The sequence below is a fragment of the Euprymna scolopes genome, chromosome 14 (genome assembly GCF_053919585.1).
Source record: "Euprymna scolopes isolate OS-2025 chromosome 14, ASM5391958v1, whole genome shotgun sequence".
In the NCBI taxonomy this organism is placed as follows: Eukaryota; Metazoa; Mollusca; class Cephalopoda; order Sepiida; family Sepiolidae; genus Euprymna; species Euprymna scolopes.
In genome coordinates this window covers 114006161-114028552 of record NC_136495.1, presented here as the reverse complement: position 1 = coordinate 114028552, position 22392 = coordinate 114006161, and the positions used below count along the sequence as shown (strand labels likewise).

Sequence of the window (22392 nt, the reverse complement as noted above, 5' to 3'; positions counted from 1 at the left end):
AATATAAAAAATAATCGAGGTTCAAGGATAGACCCCTGATGTACACCTGCATTTATATAATATTGTTTAGATGTATGATGATCGAGGACAACCTGGATTTTTCTCTTATTTAAGAAGGATTTAATTATGTTAATCATTCTTCCAGTGATACCGTATGATCTGATTTTCCTGAGTTCATCGTGCCAAACCCTGTCAAAAGCCTTAGATATATTTAGGGCTACGGCTCTACCCTCCCCTGCTTTGTCCAGTGTATGGTATATACGTTCAGAGATTACAGTTAGGATATCTGCTGTAGAACAGACTTGCCTAAATCCATATTTTTGATTGGTCAGAAGTTTAGCAGCTGTACGGTGATGGACTAGAGCTTGATTTATTATGGACTCAAATATTTTGGCAAAAAGCAGGAGGAGGCTAATGAAGCAATAATTGAATGGGTTAGTTCTTTTGACAGAATTCTTGTAAACTGGTACCATAAAAGCAGTTTCCCAGCAGTCAGGAAAGCAAGATTTGTTAAGGCATTTGTTGTAAAGTTTGGAGAGGACTGGAGCAACCTCAGCAGAGCATGTTTTTAATAGCACAGATGGGATGAGATCGGGTCCACATGCTTTTGAAGTGTCTAAGTTTTTTATTATATCCTGCACCTGAGAAGAGGTGATTTTTGGATCATCTTGTGTGGCGTCTGTCTGCAAAAGAAAGTCAAGGAGGGAGTGGTTTGTTGGGTTCAATGTGGAGTTTGAGGCAAACCGACTGGTAAGCATGTTAGCCTACTCGGTTGCTGTGCAAACAACCTCATGATTGTTGGATAGTGGAGGGATTGTTGATTGCTCATTATTTATTAGATTGTTGTAGATTTTCCAGAAATCACGCGATCCTAATTTCTGTTCTTCGATGTGTTTTTTGGTGGTTTCGATATATTCTCTCTTAGCTGTTGTTATTTTTTTCTTACAATTACTTCTAGCTTCTATAAACTTTTGTCTGCTTGTACTGGACTTATGTCAGTTAAATCTGTGGTATGCATGCTGCCTTTCAGCAATGGCAGCTGCACAAATAGAAGTAAACCATTGGGGAGAGTGGGCTTTGCTATAGAATTTCCGCATGAGGACGTGTGTTTCAATTGCCGTTTTGAACCACTCGGTGGTCTCATTTGCACACTGTTCAGCGGGAAAAGAAAAGATATTTCCCCATGGGGAATCTCTGATGAGATCCCTGATGTTTTCATAGTCAACCTTCTTATAATACCTTGTTGTTTTGAGCAATGGCTCTTCAGTTTTGGGTCAGGAATTTAGGGCGATTTCTACGATTATCACAGCGTGATCAGCATTCCCGAGTGGACTATGGGCATTCATTACACAATCATCGGGAACTGTGGTCAGAACTAGATTTAGAAATGAAGCATATTGATCTTGTCGATCTGGAAAACATGTTGGAAACATAACCATCTGTGATATGGAATGAGATAAAGAAAAGTTATGTGTTATGCTACCAGTTGCGTCTGTGTAAATAGAGAATCCAAGGCAGTTACTGTGGTGGACACTGAAATCACTAAATACATGTACTTGTGCGCTAGTATCGAGGGAGAGTGGTGTATCTATGCTGTCAGAGACTTGGTTGATTAGGGTACAATCCTTGGTCAAGGGAGAGCAGTAGAGAAAATATAAGTAGCTAATGTTATGTTGCATGTTAAGTCTAAAGCACATAAAGGTCTGATCGTCTGCTTCTAGTTTTGTTTTTCTAGTTTAGGGGAGGGTGTTTCGAATATAGACCCTAAGTTTGGGCATATGTCTGGGGATGGAGGAGTGTAGGTTGGTTTCACTTAGTGCTGTCACAATTAGTTAAATATTACTGCATCATTACATAATAGATGCGATTGGGGACCGCTTGTGAATTTCATACTCCCATAGAACTTCCTCTTTTGGAGGAAGCCGGTTAAACCTGCATAGGGTAGTGCATTTTCCATTATTACATAAATCATGTACTTTGTACGAATAGATGGTTGCGTGACAGCCACCGTTATTGAAACAAGACGGACTGAGTTACTTCCCCTGACATCTTTAATTTTCATTATAATAATTAATTTTCTATCATATCGGTTTTCGTACATTTTGGATATATTCATTATTGCGACATGACCATTCAGCAGATACCATTGGTTTCACTTGAAATTCAATATTTCAATTTTCGAATTTTGCTACGATAACGCAGAACCAAAGCTTAAGTAAAGGTATTTTTTTTTTATTTAAACAAAAAAATACATATCCACCAAAACAAAACAAATAAATAAAAATCATTATATTCCGTGACCATAATTTCATAAATACAGCAAATTTCATTAAAATTGATTGATTTTCTAAATTTTGGTGAATTTTTAAGTGAAGAAAAGGAGCAAAATGTTTATGCGTTTTGGGGATCAACCATTCATTTTTGGTAAAATTTTACATTAAGGCCTGTCTCACGTTCGTATATAACAAAATATATTTTTTGTAGATTTCGGTGTATTTAAAACGAATCTGCAAACCGTTTCCGTCGCAAAAAAATAGTTTTCATGATATGAAGAAATTACTTGTTCGAAAAGTGGGTGATCACTTTTCGATGTAAATTTAACTTAAAATGAGCACCCACTTTCTGGTCACTGGAGAGAGGAGGAATTTTTTTTAGTGTTTATTGGCTAAAAGTTTTTTTCGATTTCTTTGTTTTCATCTTTCAATAAAAACACGAGGAAATAAAAAAAAATAAAGAAAAATCGGTATTATTTTACTTTAAATATTCGTATAGAAAAAAAAAAATTTTTTTTTGTATTTTTCGGTGTGCTTTAAAAGAATATGGTAACCGTTTCTGTCGCAAATTTACCGTTTGTATGGTATTAACCCCTGAACTCTGGGACTATTTTCCATTTCACAGCTTAGCCTTCGTTTACACTACGTGCGAGCATAAACGAAGGCGGTTAAATGTGCACTCTTGTACCAAACTGGCTTGTCACATGGTCGACGCACGTGTGTCGGCCATGTGCGCACGCTTGCGCGTACAAAAATGGCCACCCGTGATAACATAGAATTACATGGTTTAATATTTGGAAACTTACTTGTTTTTCGTCTAATTTTAATTTTTCACTGATACTACACGGTGACAAGGCAGTTTGGTACGCGAGTGTACATTTAACAGCCTTCGTTTATGCTTGCACATAGTGCAAAGGCTAGGCTGTGAAATAGAAAATAGTCCCAGAGTTAATGGGTTAATACCATGCAAAATAAAAAACCTTTTTAGCCAATAAACACACAAAAAATGTTCCATCTCTCAGGTGGCCAGAAAGTGGGTGCTCATTTTAAGTTAAGTTTACATGGAAAAGTGATCAGCCACTTTTCGAAAAAGTAATTTCTTCATATCATGAAAACTATTTTTTTGGCGACAGAAACGGTTTGCAGATTCGTTTTTAGCACGCCGAAATCTACAATATATATATATATATATATATATATATATATATATATATATATATATTGTTATATACAAACGTGACGGGCCTTAAAGTAAAATAATATCTCATTTTTGTACTTGCGTTTATTTACACAAACAAAATCACGCAAACAAAATCGACGACACCCATTCTCCCCACACTTTAGAATGGCCTTGTGCGTAATTTGTTTATTGTGTATTTTTATATTTTGTGCAAATAAATATTTCAATACACATCTTAATGTGTTTTGAATGAATTCTTTTTTAAAAATTAAGGTGCTTATGCACTTTTGTTACTGCGCTATTTTTTAAAACATTATTTTTAAGTTAAATTCAAGTTTTACGGTACCTTATTATTATTATTTTTTTTTTAATTAAATTGTCAAGTGAAAGTAAAGAATAGCTGGAAAACAGCCTCCCCTTCCCATGTTAAATACGGTTTTCTAAATAATAACGTTCAGCAGAAGTGCTGCCTGCAGCATTCAGTCAACACGGTAACAAAAGCGCGCATACGTACCAAAATTAATATTGTATTATTACAAAACCACTCGAGGATACTTGTTTTAAGTTTTAGAAAACAAATCCTGGAGCGCCTTCGGACCTTGATAAGTGGTGACTATTTCGTAAAAAAAAAAAGCTGACTTTTCGGCATGTCGCGTTCGTACTAAAGTGTGTGACGTAATTTTTGATCGACTAGGTCTTTTTGACGTGGTGTCAAGTCTGTGTCAAGGTTTACCACTGTTACATAGGCAACCGGTGTTCGGTGAAGAAATTCCCCCTTCTTAATTTTCTCTTTCGTGACCTTGACTTTTTCAGTTTCACGCAAACGAAAGCAAACTTCAATGGCGGGCAACATCATAAGCGAAGGCTGTGACTTACAAATCGACACGGAGAGCCTGTTCTCTGTGGATCCTTACCTCCAGCCGTACGAGAAAGAAATTAAGAGAAGGTTTGGAAAATATTGAGTCTTTTTTTAAAAATCTTGTTTTATATCGTTTAATGTTTATTTTTGTTTACGTAAGATTTTCATCCGTATAAAATTGAAAGAAACAAAAACTGAAATTTTTTTTTTGCAGAAAGGGTCAAGGGTATTCGAAATGATGACCGTCACCTTCTTCGAAAGCTTTATTTATTTACGTTGTTGTTATTATTATTATTTATTTGTTATTAAATGTAAATGTTTTAATAATTTTGGATAGCATTTAAGCCGAAGAAACAAGATTATAAATTTAGTAGAATATTAAAAAGCAAAACCAGAAAAACAAAGCCCCCCCCCCCAAAAAAAAACCCAAAACAAAACAAACTTGTTGAACTCAACTTTCGGCCTTTATTTATTTATTAATTTAAAATTAAAACCAGAGACTGGAAAAAATGTGAAAAATAGTGATCATCGGCTTCGTGTTTTGCGTTAGAATTAAGTTCCGCCCTTTGTTGACATTCTTCGTCAGCTGATCTGACCCGATATATATGCCCTGGAAAAGTCACTTCTAATGAATGTTTACCGGTTTTAAAATATTCTGTTATTCTGAAAAATAGCCAAGTTCGTGTGCACATTTTACATTTTAAAACTGGTAAACATTAATCAGAAGTGACTTTTCCAGGACATATGTATATAAAATCAGATCAGCTGACGAAGAATGTCAACAAAAAAGGACGGAACGTAATTTTAATACGAAGCCGACAATTACTATTTTTAACATTTTTCTCCGTCTCTGATTTTAATTTTTAATAAATAATGCACTAACTGATTCGGGCTATTTTTTTTAAATCGTATTTCCAAGTTTAATTAAAGTTTTGATATGTTTTTTTTTATTCAATTGTACAGAATAGGTACAAAACACCCTCCCCTCCCCATGTTAAGAATGGCTTTTTAAATAATAACGTTATTATTTCAACACTTTATCAATAAGTGCACTATACTGCACTAGTACCAAAATATTAATTAGTAAAAACTGTCAGTTAAAAAGTTATGCAGAGAAGGTGACGCATTGAAATAATAACGTTATCATTTAGAAAGCCATTCTTAACCCGAGGAAGGTGGGGGCATTGTTAACTATTCTGTACTTTTACCTAACAGTTTAATAAACAAAATATACCATAAAAATTGAATTTAACTGAATTTAACTTGAAAATCCTATCTAAAACTAGCGTAGTCGCCGTAGTCCGTATTTATTCAACGATAACAAATAATAGTTAAATAAAAATGTACTGGTACTACCAGATCAGGATGTCTGAAGATGTTGGCTTCCCGAGACGAAATGCACCTAACAATAACATTGATGCTTTTTGTTTTTCTAGTTCCCTTTGCAAAACTTAATTATGTTCTGCAAAACCAAAAACAACCCATCTTTTCCTCGTTTTCCTTCTTCCCATTTCCCCTGTCTTTTTCCATCTCCCTCACTTCCTAGCAAACATTAATGCTGTAACCCTTTTCACTCTCCCATTACAAAACTCATTCGTGTTTTGAGGGACAGGGAATAAAAACGATAAAACGCACTATAAAACAACCAAACTAAATACTACAAACTAGTGATTGATTGAAGATACAAAGTGCTTGAAGAATAAAAACCTTTGGATTCGGCATTAAATAACCCGAAATGGGTTGATATGCCGTAAAATAACCAAACTTAAAAATGTACCGATGCAAATCCAGAACCGCAGAAAAAATTTGGCACTTATGCACTTATGTTACCATGCTGAAATAAAAATGTTACGGTAAAATTTGATTATCTTAGTTAAACCGAAAACTACTTTATCTGGTGGCATAATTTTTTTAGAATATGACGTTTTCGTCTCGTCACAACTAAATACAGCATAAAGATTTTTGTGCAGGTTACCATGCTAATTAAAAAAAAAAAAAGAATTTTCAAGTTAAATTCAAGTTTTACAATATTTTTTATTTTTTATTAAATTGTTAAGTGAAAGTACAGAATAATTACATTACAAAACACCTTCTCCTCCTATGTTACGAATGGCTTTCTAAATAACATTGGTAAATTTTTATTTGGTTTCCACCTTAACAATTTTCCTTTAAAATGACAACCAGTAGGGTTTTCAGGTATGCTGAAAACGGATATCTCAATTAAATTTTCCGCAAATAAGTAGCTTTCCGGATATTAAGCAATATAATTCCTGGTTTGTGTTAGTTACTATGCACATAGATTCGAAAAAGTTGTCAAAACACAAATATATAACAAATAAATGTTATCAGAGGCAAGATAAGTTACTTTTTTACCCATCTGGATATTTTTTAGTGTTTTTATTAAATGTAAAATGTTTATTCAGCTCGAAAAACAGTGTTTACTGATATATTTGAAAAATACAAATGGCGGCGAACTCTGTGTTAAACACGTTAAGTTTGGGAAAATGAGTTAAAACTAAAAAAAACTATGCAAAATACTGTTAGGAACTCCTTCAATATATGCTACCGTGACATAGGCTGACATATATTCGGTGGGTTTGATAACATTTATTTGTTATATATTTTACAAAAAACACAATAGAAGTTGTTCTACCTGATGAATTTTCGTAATTTTTGAATATTTTTTGCCATGACTGTTGTTTTTGTTTAAAACCACATATTAAAAAAAAGTCGATCTGTCGACTCTATCTTAGCAAGCACCTTATTTACTTTCTTCCCACCACAAGATGGGACACAAGGTCGGAAGGTGGAGAAAAGCAAGCCAGCGCCTCTATAAAAGACGAGCAATCTGACCTATTAAAAATTGCCTGAGTAACCTCGTCGACATTCCCCTGCCAAGGCGCCTCAAGCAGCAAGCAATAAACCTACTCCACCCGAAAGACATGAGGTAACACCTGGAAGGGTAGACCTCCTTATACAAGACGAACATATCTTAGCCAATAAGGAAAAAGCCATCTCAACAATGGCCCAGACTTTGGGAGCTTTGGGGCCTGGAAAAACAAAGTTCACATACATGTGAAACGGCTGAAACGCTGAAATGAAAATCTACCAGATTATGAAAAAAAAAAAAATGAAGAAAAATGTCAATATTTAAATATTTGTAGAGGTACTCAGCTTCTAATTCGACATTCTTGTAAATCGATCACCAATTTTAGAACCACTGGACATTTTTAAGCCAAATTTTGCGAATTTAATTATTTTTTTTTTTTTTTTTACAAAAAAAGCAGTTTGACCTTTTTTTTAAAAATTAATTTTGCTTTAAATTTGTCATTTTCTGCATGTGCAAAAATTGAATGCGCCTACGAAAACAAACATGGCGACCAGTGAAAAAACAATATGGAATACAGACCCGAATGCCCCTAAAAATCAATTTTTTAAATGTAAGACTTTATTTAGTTGGTACTCTAGATCACATTGACCATTAATTATTGCCCTTAGATTGATAGATGAAAAATCCTTTATGTAAAAGGGATATGCGTGTTCTCATCCATTGGTTCCAATATGGGGGATCGATTAGAAATTGTCAACACACTTAAGTATACCAAAGAGTTTTCTTGTTAATTTAAAAATTGTAAATGTTAAATGATGAAACTTGAAAAATGTGTATTAAAAAACAATTTGAGAAAAAAAAAAAAAAAAAATTGCCCAGGCAAAACCTTTGTAAATGTCGGCTGACAAAACTTGAAGATAACCATAAATATGTAAATAAAATAATCGAAAAAGCAAAAGTGTCTGTGTTTAAGATATAATCGACAAATCGATTTTTTAAAAATATATTGTCTTAAGCAAAAACAATATTATGTACTTAATTGTTATGTCGAAAATAGTAATATATCAAAAAATTATGAAAAAATCATCAAGTTGAACAACTGCTATGATTTTAGTAAAAAAAAAAAAAGGTCTAAAATGGGTGATCGATTTATTAGAACGTTGCATTAGAAACTGAGTACCCACTACAAATATTTAAATATTGAGACTGGTCTATTCATTTTTTTTTTTTTTTTTATAATTTGGTAGATTAATGTCCATCTGATAATAATCTGCTGACAAAAAATGAAAAAAGACTAAAATAAAAAAAATATGAGGCGGGGGGCGGGTATACTGCTTGTCCTTTTTTTTTTAAATTGTAGCATTTCATTTCGATCAAAGTTGCCAGCTTTCATCCTAATAAAATTCGGTGCAAGTCCAGAGTTCAATCTAATTAAAAAATAAGAATGCAGAAAAATCTTTATGTACATACCTGTGACGGAATGAAAATGTCATATTCACAAAAATGATGTATCAAGTAGTTTTTTTAAACTAAGAAAATCAAATTTAAATTAGGAATAAGAACGTTGTCTTGATCCGCCATACTTAATAAATCAGGGAAGACAACTCAATTCGAACTACCGAGATCAAAATCAGTTTATAATGGCTATGATTTACAATTAAAATTGCTAAAAATCATAAAAAATGATTTTCTGTCTGAAAAAAAAATACTTGATCAATTTACATAATTTTTGGAATATGACATCTTCGTTCTGTATTGGTTGTGTACACCATAATGATTATTTTGTATTTTTTTGTCTTTTTAATTAGGTTGAATTATGGACTTACACCTAAAATTCTAAAATAAAAAAAAATCCTATCTGATCGACACAAAAAAACAACGATGGAAACAGATTATCACTGAACTTTGACTTATGTGTGGAGTGTGGACTTCTGAGGGCTTTTACTTGGGTGGGGTGGTTGCCACACTAACATAGGGTTGGTGGTACAGTAAGCATTTGTTTTTTTAGTGTTTTTGTTTTTTTAAATACCCCAATAGGTTAAAACGATCATCTTGTTTTCGTATTTCGATCAGATAGCTTTCATCTTTTTTTTTTCTTTAAATTTTCACTCCAAATAAGGCACAGTGCCACTTTGATGTAGAGAGATACTATCAGGGACATGAGTTACAGGGATACTATGTAGGGAGTTGAGCAGCAAGATGTCTGTTCACATTACACTTGAACTTCTGCATGTCAGTACAGTGGGGGAAGCAGGAAACCGGAAGGGAATTCCAAAGTCTAGCAGTTCTGGAGAAGAAACTATTAGAGTAGAAGACTTTTTTACATCTAAGGATCTCTGTGTAGGGGTGGGATTTTGCTGCTTGTCAGGTTTGTCGGGGATATTTACGTTGAGTGGATACAAGGGCTAGTAGTTTGTCAGAGCATCCATCATTAAAATACTTGTAGAACCGGCAGAGGGATGCAACATTTCATCGGTGGGGTAGATATAGCTAATGGGTTTATAATGCTGTTCACATGCTTTTAATTTTTTATTTTTTTATTTTCTCAAACAAGGCATATTGTCATTGGAACATAAGGGGCTAGTGTGATAGAGGCCAGATTTAAAGCGGACCATTCTAAGTGGGGAGTTGAGTAGTAAGATGTTTGTTCACATTACATTTAAATTTCTGCATGTTAGTACGGTTAGGGAAACATATACAATTTCTATGCTCTATTTTTTATTTTTTATTTTATTTTACTTTTGTTAGTTTGAAGAGATCAAGGGGCTCCTTCCTGGAGCTAACACTTGATTCTATTATAATTTAAATTTATATCCGAGGGCTCTTTTAAGAATAGACACTGTTCCCTTTATGGCTGCTATCTGTATTTCCTTACAGCTTGGTTTTCCAGGGATCGCTTCTAAGTATTTATGAAGATTCTTTATTATTAGGCCAGCTGCTCCCGTCACAACTGGTATAATGTTTATTTCTTTCAGAGACCATGTTGTTCTTAGATCATTTTTTAGGTCCTGATATTTTGTTATCTTTTCCCGTTTTGCTTTATTAAGGCCAAAGTCATTTGAAACTGTGACGTCGATAATGAGTGCAGTTCTTTCGGGCTTGTTCCATATTACTATATCTGGTTTGATGGTCTTATCTTTTATGTATCTGCCCGCCTGTATGTCTTTGTCGTAGAACACTGTCACTTTTCCATTTGATGTTATCGGTGGTGGTTCATGTTCCCAGATGTTCGACGACCTATCTAACTGCATCTCTCCACAGATCTTCCAGTGTAGGTATCTACATACTTTGTTGTGACAGGCAGTGTAATAACCATCGGCTAGAAGGATTTTGCATCCAGACATTAGGTGGCTTGCGCTTTCAACAGCTGAGTGACAGAACCTGCATTGGTCGGTTTTTTTGTAGACCAGCCATTTTCTTAAATCCATTTGTGAGTAAGCCTTGGTCTTGTGCAGCTATAATTAATCGTTCTTCATCAAATGGAAATTTGTCACTTTTAAGCCATTGTACTGAAGCCTCCTTGTCAATGTAGTTCTGTGTGTGTGTGTGTGTATACGTACATAACTGCACAGCTGTTGTTTTCGACATCGCCTGAGCTATTTCATCAAATGTCACTTTGACCTGTCAAGGCTGAATTATTACGGCTTCCATTTCTTTTTTCTCCTCTATCTTCTTTTAGATATTTTTCTTGACAAGAACACTATTATCAAAGGTCAAACGTCATGTGATGGCTGTCAGCAAGACAAAGAATGAAGAAGGGGTTTATACATGTTTTCTCTGGCTTTAACAAAAATGACATAATTAAGTGTGTGTGAGGGGGGAGGGGGAGGTAGGATGTTACATGTTTTGTCCATTAGACTAACTCAGCTAGCTATACAGTCAAGTTCAAATCGAATCATTTTTATGCACTAATACTGTTGGGAAAGACATGAATCCCCAATTTCCTCGGCTGTAAATAAAAAAAAGAAAAATATTAATTTGTGTAATAAATCAATGGATTGTTTTCAGTAGTCGTATTATTTTTTCGTTTAATAATCCCCAGTGGGAAGGTGATGTTAATCTAGTGGTTAACCTCACAGACTGATGATCTGGATGTCCCCCCCCAAGTTCAAATCCAGTTTGTTCCACAAAAAATCACTTTCACTTAGGATGTTGGCAACCTTCACATGGTCCCTCTCGTAATCTCCGATGTCTTTCTAGAAAGAATTCTGACGAGAAAAATATCAGGGAAACCAATGGCAACAAAAGAATCTTCAGATTCATATGATGATGATGAGTATCTGATTCTAAACTAATGTCGCTTTTGTTTGTGGGAGGTTCTTTGTTTAACTTTTTCATCCCAAACAAAATATATTGCCATTGCTGTATAGGGCCCAGATTTATAGGAGCAACTTAGATGGGAGTTGAGCAGCAAGTTGCTTGTTGACACGACATTCAAATTTCTGCATATTAGTATGGTCGGAAAAACATTAAGCAGGAAAGGAATTTAAAAGGCAAGCACCCTGAAGAAAGAAAATTTCAGAATTTCCAGTATATAAGAACCTCTACAGTGAAGGGGTGGGAGTTTGCTACTAGTCAACAGTATTTTCGTTCAGGGGTGTACAAGCTCAGTATGTTCATTGGAGCACATTCTGTGGAAGTACTATGTTGATGTAACAGGAGCTGAAGGTTGGTAGACAGTGTGGGATCTAGGTTAAAAATTCTTTTTCTTTTTTTTTTTCACCTTGTGCAAGAGAAATAAGCTAGTGGTTGATGTAACAATCTAAAGATGGCAACAATACAGAAATCCTGGGTGAATGGTAGTTTTGTAGAGGTAAAGAATACGGACAGATGTGAAACGTTTTCTAGCCCGATTGAGAGAGCCTATCTTCTTTGCAGCAAACTTAGCAGTATCTTCTGTGTATTCTGTTTCATGTTGCCTGAAAATGTCAGTCTGAGATGTTTGAATGTTAGACTCTTGCAAAAAGTGCTATCGGCCGTGACACTTGTTAACAAAGTCGGTGATTTCAGGAGAATAAGTAAATATTAATTTTTATTTAAATATCGAAGGGTTTTCTTCAAAAAACGTCCCCCGATGGTTGCTGACGCCCCTATTCTTAATTTATGATAGGACGTCATCGGTGCACTGTTTCTCACTGATATAAATGATTGCACACTAAAAATAATTAAATTAAGAAAAAAAAATCAGGTTTTCTTCAAGTAAAGTCCCCCAACGGTTACTGCAGGCCTGTTAGACTAAGCAGTAAAAATTTTGTTTCATGAACATATTTTTATTATAAACTAGCGGGGGTATCCGGCGTTGCCTGGGTGTGGAGAGGTTTTATCATAACGGTATTGAGCAACTGAGCTCTAAAAAAATGTTTCAATGGAGAGAGAATGCAAAGAAACAAAAAACAAAAAAAAATTAACCAAACTCCTAAAAAAATGAAAATAACAGCGAGTACCCATGAAAAAATTAGCTGTAGTAGCCAGGCTCGAACCTGTAATGCTAAGAGGAAAAGGAGGTGAGAAAAAAGCCAACGGTTTAGCCGCCACGCCCACCGTGACTTATGATGTCACAGGCACGTTCATAATAAGCTTAGTCATTGCAAGGCATGGATGATAACTTTGCAAAACTGTTGACGGTAAAAGTGACCCCTCCTTGTAAAAAACGGCCCAGTTGACAGTCAAAGAATGAATGTTTTTGGCCAATTTTTGGATATTTTTCGCCTGAGAGACCGATCTAACGATACCAATTTTGTCAGTGTTCATTGCGTTTGTCGAAAGTTTTAACAAGACATACAAACATACATACACACACATTAACAGGCAGGTGTGATATAATAGAAGAAGATAGAAGTTGAAATAAAGACTATTTTAAAAATTTTTATTTTCTTTAATTTTCAATAAATCACGTCCTCTTAGTCTGACAGGCCTGCAGCAGCCATCGGGGGAATGTTTTTTTTTTTTTTTTTTTTTTTTTTTTTTTTTAATTTAATTATTTTTAGTGTGCAATCATTTACAGTCCACCAATGACGTCCTACGAATATAAATTCAGAATAAGGGCGTCAGTAACCATTGGTGGACTTTGCATGAAGAAAGCCAAATATATATTTTTTTCTTTTAGCTGAGTTCTGATGGTTATAGGATTTTTATTAGTAAATGAACAGATTAAATCTCTATTCATTTGTCCATCTGTCACACTTAAGTTTTAAAAAGCATTTTTTTAATGCATCCACACAACTCTATAACTATAGCCGAAGTAGCTCCAGTTCTCTCCAAACTCTACAACAAATGCCTTAATGAATCATGCTTTCCGGGCTGTTGGAAAACTACTTCTGTGGTACCAATATTCAAGAATTCTGGCGAAAGAACTGACCCATCAAATTATCGTCCCATTAGCCTCCTCCCACTTTTCGCCAAAATATTTGAGACCATAATTAACCATGCTCTAGTCTGGCATCTTACAGATGCTAAACTTCTGACTGACAAACAGTATGGATTTAGACAAGCCCATTCCACAGCTGACATCCTCACTGTAATCTCTGAACGTATATACCATTCACTGGACAAAGCGGGGGAGGGCAGAGCAGTAGCTCTAGATATATCTAAGGCTTTTGACAGGGTATGGCACAAGAGTCTCCTCAGGAAAATTAAATCATACGGTATCACTGGTAGAATACTTAACATAATTAAATCCTTCTTAGATAAGAGAAAAATCCAGGTTGTCCTCCACGGTCGAAACAGTGTGATATAAATATGGGAGTGCCTCAGGGGTCTATCCTTGGACCTCTATTGTTCCTGATATTTATTAATGACCTCCCCAACAAAACTGCCTCTAAGATGGGTATATATGCTGATGACACTACACTCTATAACAGGCATGACAGGAAAACAAATGAACACATATCTAAAGAAATGGCAAAAACACTAGAGGATGACCTCCAATCTGTAGTGGAATGGGGACATAAATGGATGGTCACATTCAATGCTGCCAAGACTAAACTGGTTTCCTTCAATAATTACAAGAAACCTTCTCTGCCACCAATAGCAATAGCCAGTGACTCCCTGTCTGAGAGTACATCTTTCAAACTGCTTGGTCTAACGTTCACAGGAAACATGAGTTGGAACAATTATATTGAAAACATTGCGAGGGCTGCTGCGAAAAAGGTAGGCTCTCTCTACCGTGCTAGAAAACTACTGACACCTGAAAGTATCCTGTACCTCTATAAGGCCACCATTCGCCCATGTATGGAGTATTGTTGTCACATTTGGGCTGGTGCATCTGCTACTAGTCTCTCGCTCCTAGACAAGGTTCAAAAAAGAGTCGCCAATCTGATAGGCCCTAAATTGGCATCTAAGCTTCAGCCTCTGTCCCATCGACGAAACGTTGCATCCCTCTGCCTGTTCTACAAGTATTTTAATGGTGAATGCTCTGACGAACTGCATACACTTGTGCCCCCACGACATAGACACTCTCGACAAACCCGACAGGCAGCTAAATCCCACCCCCACACAGTAGAGATCCCTAGATGTAAAAGATCTTTCTACTCCAGTAGTTTCTTCCCCAGAACCACTAGACTCTGGAATTCCATTCCAGGTTCCTGCTTCCCTAACTGTACTGACATGCAGAAGTTCAAGTGCAACGTGAACCGACATCTTGCTGCCCAAATCCCAACATAGTGCCCCAGTAGTTGCTGCCCCTGATAGTAGCCCCCTACACCAAAGTGGCAATGTGCCTTGTTTGGGGTGAAAATGTAATAAAAAAAAAAATAAATAAATAAATAACTGCCCATCAAATATGTTTGTGTTTGAAATAGCATTTTCAATTATGTTTCAGAATTTTTTAGATGAGGATTGATAATTTGTATCATTTGGACTACTGTTCTCATCTTGAGTGTTTTCCTAAAAGACCCTCCTCTCACGAATTCGCTTCTATGCATGCGTAACCTGATTTACTTTAAATATTTGAAAAAGCAACACAATTTCGTTGACGTCGTCTTAGCTCAGTTGCTTAGAACACGGCCTCATTATCTAAACATTTTGGGTTCGAATCGTGGTGTGAGATGTCTTTTTTTTTTTCTTTTTCGATTTTTTTAAATTTTAATATTGAAGCAGGGTTATTTAAGCCATTTTTCACATGGTTTTTTTTTGGGGGGGTATTTTTCATGTTCGTTTTTCTGTTTTTTGGTTTTTTTTACTTCGCTTATTCTTGTGTTTTCATTAACACCCCCACCCCCCTCCGACAACACACACCCAAAAACACCTGGACAACGCCGGGTAACCCCCCACTTTTTCGATTTTTTAAAAAAATTTTAATATTGAAACCGGGTTATTTAAGCCATTTTTCACATGTTTTTTTGGTTGGTTTTTATTTTTCAGATTTTTTAATGAAGTTTTAACGTTCGTTTTTCTGTTTTCTTTTTTGTTTTTGTTTTTCCGATTTTTACATTTAACATCGTTCGTTTGCCTTACGTTTTTTTTTTTGTTTTTTTTTCGATTTTTTTAAAAGTTTTAACTTTTTTTTATATAATACTAGCGGAAGTACCCGGCGTTGCCCGTGTGTTTGTAGGTGTGTGTGTGGTGTTAAATAAAAAGGAACCCGGGGGGGGGGGGGTAGGATCGAACCCGAAGCCCTGAGGCAAAGTTTGAAAATAAAATCGACCAGCCAGAATGAGTTAGTGAAAGATGTTTGAATTTATTTAAGTAAGAAGCAAATTGACAGGTGCCCGCCTGGAAGTCGTTGAGTGTTATGACGACAACGACGTCAATGACCAGGTTTGTTTGTTATAAGCGAAGTAAAAAAAGAAAACAACGTTAACACTTAAGTGGGGGGAAAAAAAACACAAAAAAACTAACGTAAAGCAAACGAATGCTGAAAACAGAAAAACGAACACATGAAAAATGGCTTAAATAAGCCTGTTTCGATATTAAAATTTAAAAAATCGGTGGGTACCCGGGTATTTTTGTGTGTGTGTGTAGTCGAGTTTGGATAAGCGAAGTAAAAAAAAAAAACCCAGAAAAACGAACGTTACGTGAAAAATGGCTTAAATAACACTGGTTCAATATTTAAATTCAAAAAATCGAAAAAAAAAAGACATCTCACACCACTATTCGAACCCAAAACGTTTAGATAATGAACCAACGCGCTAATCAACGTGACGTACATGAAATTTCTCCAGTTTTTCAACTATTTAAAGTAAATCAGGTCATGACGTCATCTGACGCATGCGTAAAACCAGTCAAGAGGGCCGTTTTTGTTGACCCCTCCCCCCCTGTCGAAAATTGTTGATTTCGGGGTGAAAAAAATGAACGTTTTTGGCCAATTTTTCGATATTTTTTGAGTGAAGCATGAAGCTTCAATATGATATCAAGTTTGTGAATTTTTGTTGTCTGTCGAAAGTTTTTAGCAGACACATAAACATACATACATACATTTTCGCTTTTATAATTATAGACTAGCGGAGGGGTACCTGGCGTTGCCCGAGTGTTTGGAGGTGTGTGTGGTCGGGCGGGGCTGGGGGGGGTGTTATGAAAACCTAAGAATTAGCGAAGTAAAAATGAAAACAGAAAAACGAACATTAAAACTTATCTGAAAAATAAATTGTTAATATTTTTTGTAAGCGTATTTTTTTTTTTACTTCACATTTTTGGCTTGTTATTTTTCATTTAACTATCGTATCTAACTATTTTGAATGTGCTAATAACTTTGGTAACGTTGCCATAGCGTAGAAGTTCATAGTTTAGCTTGTGTGAGGGTTAAATTTTTTTTACAGATAACAATTTTTAAATTCAGACTGCCATTAGAGCTTGCTGACGTCAAGATCACGTGACATGACTCAGCGGGTTTTAAATAAAAGTTGACCCAAAATAAATGGCCCCGTGTATGCTTTATGTAGAAGAGTTGGCACCCGTATTTTTTGGGGCAGTTATAAATCGATTTAAAAATATGTAATGTTTAACATTAAAATGTCACTTTTTTTGCCCTCCCCCTGCAGAAAATCGATCAGTTGACGCACTTCTGATCGTCCTTTTGGGCTAATTTTTCGATATTTGTCGTCCAGAGGGTGGGGCTTTAATATGATACCAAGTTTGTGAATTTTTGTTCCGTCGGTCAAAAGTTTTTAGCAGACACACAAACATACATACATACATACATTTTCGCTTTTATATATATAGATATTTAATTTTTATTTAATATTTAAAAATATTTACTTCGCTTATTCTTATGTTTTGAATAGTTGAAAAACTGAACAAATTTCATGTACGTCGCGTTAGCTCAGTTGGTTAAGGCCTTAGTTCATTATCGAAACGTTTTGGGTTTGAATCATGGTGTGAAATGTTTTTTTTTTTTTTTTTTTTTCGATTTTTTAAATTTAAATATTGAACCAGTGTTATTTAAGCCATTTTTCACGTAACGTTCGTTTTTCTGCTTTTTTTTTTTTTTTTTTTTTTTTTTTTTTTAGTTCGCTTATTCTTAGCGACACCCAAAAACACCCGGGTACCCACAGATTTTTAAAAATTTTAATATCGAAACAGGCTTATTTAAGCCATTTTTCACGTGTTCGTTTTTCTGTTTTCATCGTTCATTTTTTTTGTGTTTGTTTTATTGTTTGATCGCCGCGTAGCGGGGAAAACAGAAACTAGCTTCTGCAACTTGACGTTGTCGCACCTGCTAATTTCGGTTTATAAACGTCAACTTAACACACTTATCAATTCATCTGTTCCCGTGGTCGAGATGGTTAGGTCGCAGGTTTTTTTTTTTCCATTTCCTTTCCACCTCCACGTCAAACGTTCAGAGTTCAAGCCTACCTTTATACTAAAACTATTTTTTTTCTTTTACACCTCCAAAACCGGCCAACGTTTTTCTTTTTTTTTAAAAGGGTTGTTTTAATCTACCCCCCCCCCTCCACCAACACACACCTCCAAACAACCGGGCAACGCCGGGTACCCCCGCTAGTATATATATATAAAAGCGAAAATGTGTGTATGTATGTATGTATGTATGTATGTTCGCTTTTTGTGTATGTGTTCAAAAGGCTTTTTTCGGAGAACCGATCAGTCGCCTCACAGCTTCTAAAAACGTTTTATATCGCGTTTAAATCATAATATTTATAACTTAACAACGGTGGTCACCTCTCTATTTAATTTGCCCGACTTTGAGACATTAAATATTCAACATTTTCGGATTGGCATGTGTTACTTTCGTTTTTCGGTATAAAAAAAAGCAAAACTCAATTCAAATCACTGGCACTCCCAGTGGGCACCTTCATGGCCTTCGGGCCAAGATCAAAGTGTAGGATCTGTTCTGGCAGATGCTGCAAGTAAAGACAATATCTGGGGGCAACCCCACATATAAGACCTTGGTCTATGTAGGAGCAACCCTTCATACGAATTGTCACTATCCAGCTCTCATTTCCCACCCATCGGGAGCTTGTCCCCCTTCCCCCTCCCCCTTCTCTCCACATTAAAAAACGGCCTTGTGCCTAATTTGCTCAGTGGGGAAGCAAATAAATACAACCTTTGTGGCGTTCGCGCCAAGATCCAAGTGTAGTATCTGTTCCGGCAGATACTGCAAGCAAAGACCATATGTGGGGGCAACCTCACATATAAGACCTTGGTCACTGTAGGGGCAACCCTTCATACCAATTGTCACTATCCAGCTGCCCTACTCCCCAGGGAGTTGGTCCCCATTTCCCCTTCACAGCTCGGTGGGGAACAAATAAATACCCTGGCCCACAGCCAGTGGTCTCTAGAAAGCGATTCAGCGTTTGGTCAATGTCGGCTTATCGTCATATCAGACGGTTGCTTTCATTTCGAGACGAGACACTCCCCCTAATAAACAAGGAGTTGGTTTTCCCCAAAATTAGGTAAAAACAAACAAACCGGGTGTAGTGAAGCAGAAAAAAAAAAGAAATTAAAAAAAATATATAAGACACAGCTGTTCCTTCCAAAAGGTCGAGCTCTTCAACGTCCAAAAATAATTCACCGTCACAAAAAGAATTTGCCGTCATTTCTTCCAACCGTCGTTTCACTCTCTGCGCTCTTCACCCCTGCTTAAAAAAAAGTACCGTTTATATGCTGCCCATTTCTCCACTTATGCAAATTGACTATCAACCAGAGCCATCTAGTTTTCCATTTCTCCAAATAGCCAATTTTCAAAGGGGGACAACTCAAACCACACCGGGTTATTGACCTCATTAAAAACTGTCCCGCAGAAAATGTTAACTGCTGAATAGCTATTGCTTACGATCGCCGCATGTGCATTAAGCTTTTTTGTATAAAAGAAAAGAAGCCAACAGACTCGCAGTAAATAAAACACTGTCCCACACTCAAAGTTCACGTCAATAACCAACCAAAAACAGACACCTGCCAGGTCGCACGTTTGTTGTTTACACTTTACTATTTTCCAACTGAGCGTCAAGGCTTCGTTTTTTTTTTTTTTAAAAACAACCAACGCAAAAACTTTTGACACGGGCCATGGATTTTCGCCAGATAGGTATCATTTTAAAGCTCCAACCTTCGAAATGTTGGCCAAAAACATTAATTCCTTCACCCTAAACTGGGCCCTTTTCTACAAGGAAGGTGCCAAAAAAATCGAACCATCATTTTCTCTCATCCTGCTACTACAACAATGACATCATATTTGACTTAGAAAACGTTGACGCTAGTTTCAACCACCTGCACATGTTTGTAAATGTTTAATTTTATCCGTTATGTGTATGTCTCTTTGGCATAGGGGTAACGTGTCGGGCATTTTTTTTTCCGCCTTAGCCTCGATGCTTCGAGTTCGAGCCTGTCTTTCTACCTAAACTTTTTTCCTCTTTTACACCTTTTTTCTTAACATCGTGTTTTTTTTATAATATTAAAACAGGGTCACCCTCTCCTACCCCCCCCCCCCAACACCCGGGCAACGGCCGGTATCCCCACTAGTCTATATATATAAAAGCGAAAATGTGTGTGTGTGTGTGTGTGCATTTTTCTGTATGTCAGCCAAAGGCTTTTTTCCAGCTGCTTCTTGGCTTGCTCGCTCATTGTAACTTTTTATATGCTATCGAGATTGTAATATCTAACAATTACAAAACGACGTTGTAAAAATCTTTTATTTCAGCAACTTTTATCTTACAAAATTTGCGTTGTGAATTCGTTTTTTTCTGCTCCTGATGCTATAGCGCAATATTTTACCTAGAAAACCACCTGGGTTTTTAAATGTTTATTTTCAACTCTTTCCAAGTCCCTGGCTTCGTGGTTTCATGTTATGTCATCAGACTATTCAAGGTTTCGGGTTCGAGCCTATCTCCCTCCCAAAACTTTTTTGCTGTTTATTTATTTATTTATTTATTTAATATTAAAACAGGATTATTACTTTTGGTTTCATCTACCCCTCCCCCGCCCCCCCCAACACACACACCTACAGTTTTAATATTGAAACAGGGTTGGATTTTTTATTTATTTTTATTTTTCAGATTTTTTAAGAAGTTTTAATATCGTTCGTTTTGCATCAGTTAATTTTTTTTTTCCATCACGTTCGTGCTTTCTTTTTTAGTTTGTGTTTTTCCGATTTTAAGAAATTTTAACATCGTTTGTTTGCATCACGTTCGTTTATTGTTTTTTTTACCCCCCCCCCTCCCCAACACACACACCTCTAAACACCTGGGCAATGCTGGGTACTCCCGCTAGTTTATATATATAAAAGGCAAAATGGGCGCAAGGGTGTTTGTATGCCCAAGAAAGGCTTTTTTGGTGGAGGTTCTCGACAAGGTTACTATTTTGGAGAACTTTCTTTTATATCTACGATTTGAAAACAGACATCGTCTCTATCTTTATTTTGATCGATTTTTAAAAAAATTGCCTCCTTCCCGTCCTTTCGAGTGTTTGTCTTTTTCATATAAAAGCGAAACTAATCAAAGCAAAGGCAGCTGCCTGGCTTTCCTGCCAAGGACGTCCAGAAGGCAATTAGCTTTGATCAATGTCGGGGGAAACCCTTCATATCAGACAATTGCTATTCATTTCGATGCTGCCAGAGTTCCCCCTTTTTTTTGGGGGGGGGTGGGGCCTAAGAGAAAACTGAAAGCTTAACTGGCCTACAGCCAGAATTTAGTGCTTGATTCTTATCCGCTACTGTGTTATGGTTGACATCGCTAAAATATCAAGTTTTCTTTCACTTTCTTTTCCGTCTTTGCGGGTTCAAGCCTGCCTGCCTACTATCACGTTTTTTTTTTTTTTTTTTGCTTCAAACACCCAGGCAACGCCGAGCACCTTTGCTAGTCTATAATATAAATCTCATCTGTCTGCTTAAATGTATGTTTGTATGTCTGCCAAAAACTTTTGATAGAGGCGATAGATATTCACGTATAGTTTTGAAGCTTGACCCTTTAGACGACAGATATTGAAAAATATTAATTTCTTCACTCTCAACTGGGCACTTTTCTACAAGGAGGGGTCGCTTTTTTCGCAAATATTTTCGAAAGTCATCCCCTCTTTTCGATTGACTAGCCTTAATTTAAACCTTCGGCACTTCCGGTTTGGCGATGGATGCAACGACAAAGACGTCATATTTTTTTTTTATATTCTTTTCCTCCTTGCTGGTATGGGTTTGAGCCTGCCTGCCACTACGACTTTTTTACTTAATACACACCTTCAAACACCCGGGCAATACCGGGCACCCAGGCTAGTTCTATTTGATTGATTAGTTCCTATCACTCCTGTCTATAAATACAAGCTTCCAATTTTTGTTTAATCATACCTTGCTAATTATTTTAATGTTAGAGGATCAGTTTCCTTGTTGCTTCGGTTGCCTGTGACACTTGGGTAGAAAGTACTAGTCAAGAATCCGTTCTTGACAATCAGACCGACAAGTGATGGACCATTTGTGACTCGACCTGTCGGACTGAGGTATGCTGCCTGGGTAGTACCTTGGATGTCCAGTCTTTCAGGCTTTGTCACACAGCTTTCAGGTGGAGTAAGTTTATTGCTTACTGCCTGAGGCGCCCCTACCGGGGAATGCTGACAAAGCTGTCCAGGCAATTTTTACTTGGTCAGAGAGCTCCTCCTTTAGGAGTGCCAACTTGAACACCCCACCTTCCGACCTTGTGTCACATCTTGCTGAGGTGGGCAGCAAGTAAATTTTTACCTTGCTAATTATACCAAAAATGTTGCAACAAGTAAACACATCTTAATATCTATCCTTCACCCCCTTTCCCACCCATCATTTCATCTCATCATTAGTTATATGTAATAATATACATAATAAAATATTAATTAAAATGAT

At 36.3% G+C, this 22392-nt stretch overlaps 1 protein-coding gene across 1 annotated transcript in view; it reads left to right on the top strand.

Annotated features, from left to right (window-relative positions):
- Nucleotides 1–22392, top strand: part of LOC145293227 (1,4-alpha-glucan-branching enzyme-like) — a 136825-nt gene that overhangs the window by 14573 nt on the left and 99860 nt on the right. Inside the window, exon 2 of the mRNA XM_080139773.1 lies at nucleotides 4267–4399. Within this exon, the coding sequence (XP_079995899.1) occupies nucleotides 4267–4399 (133 nt within the window). The remainder of the gene's footprint in view (nucleotides 1–4266; nucleotides 4400–22392) is intronic.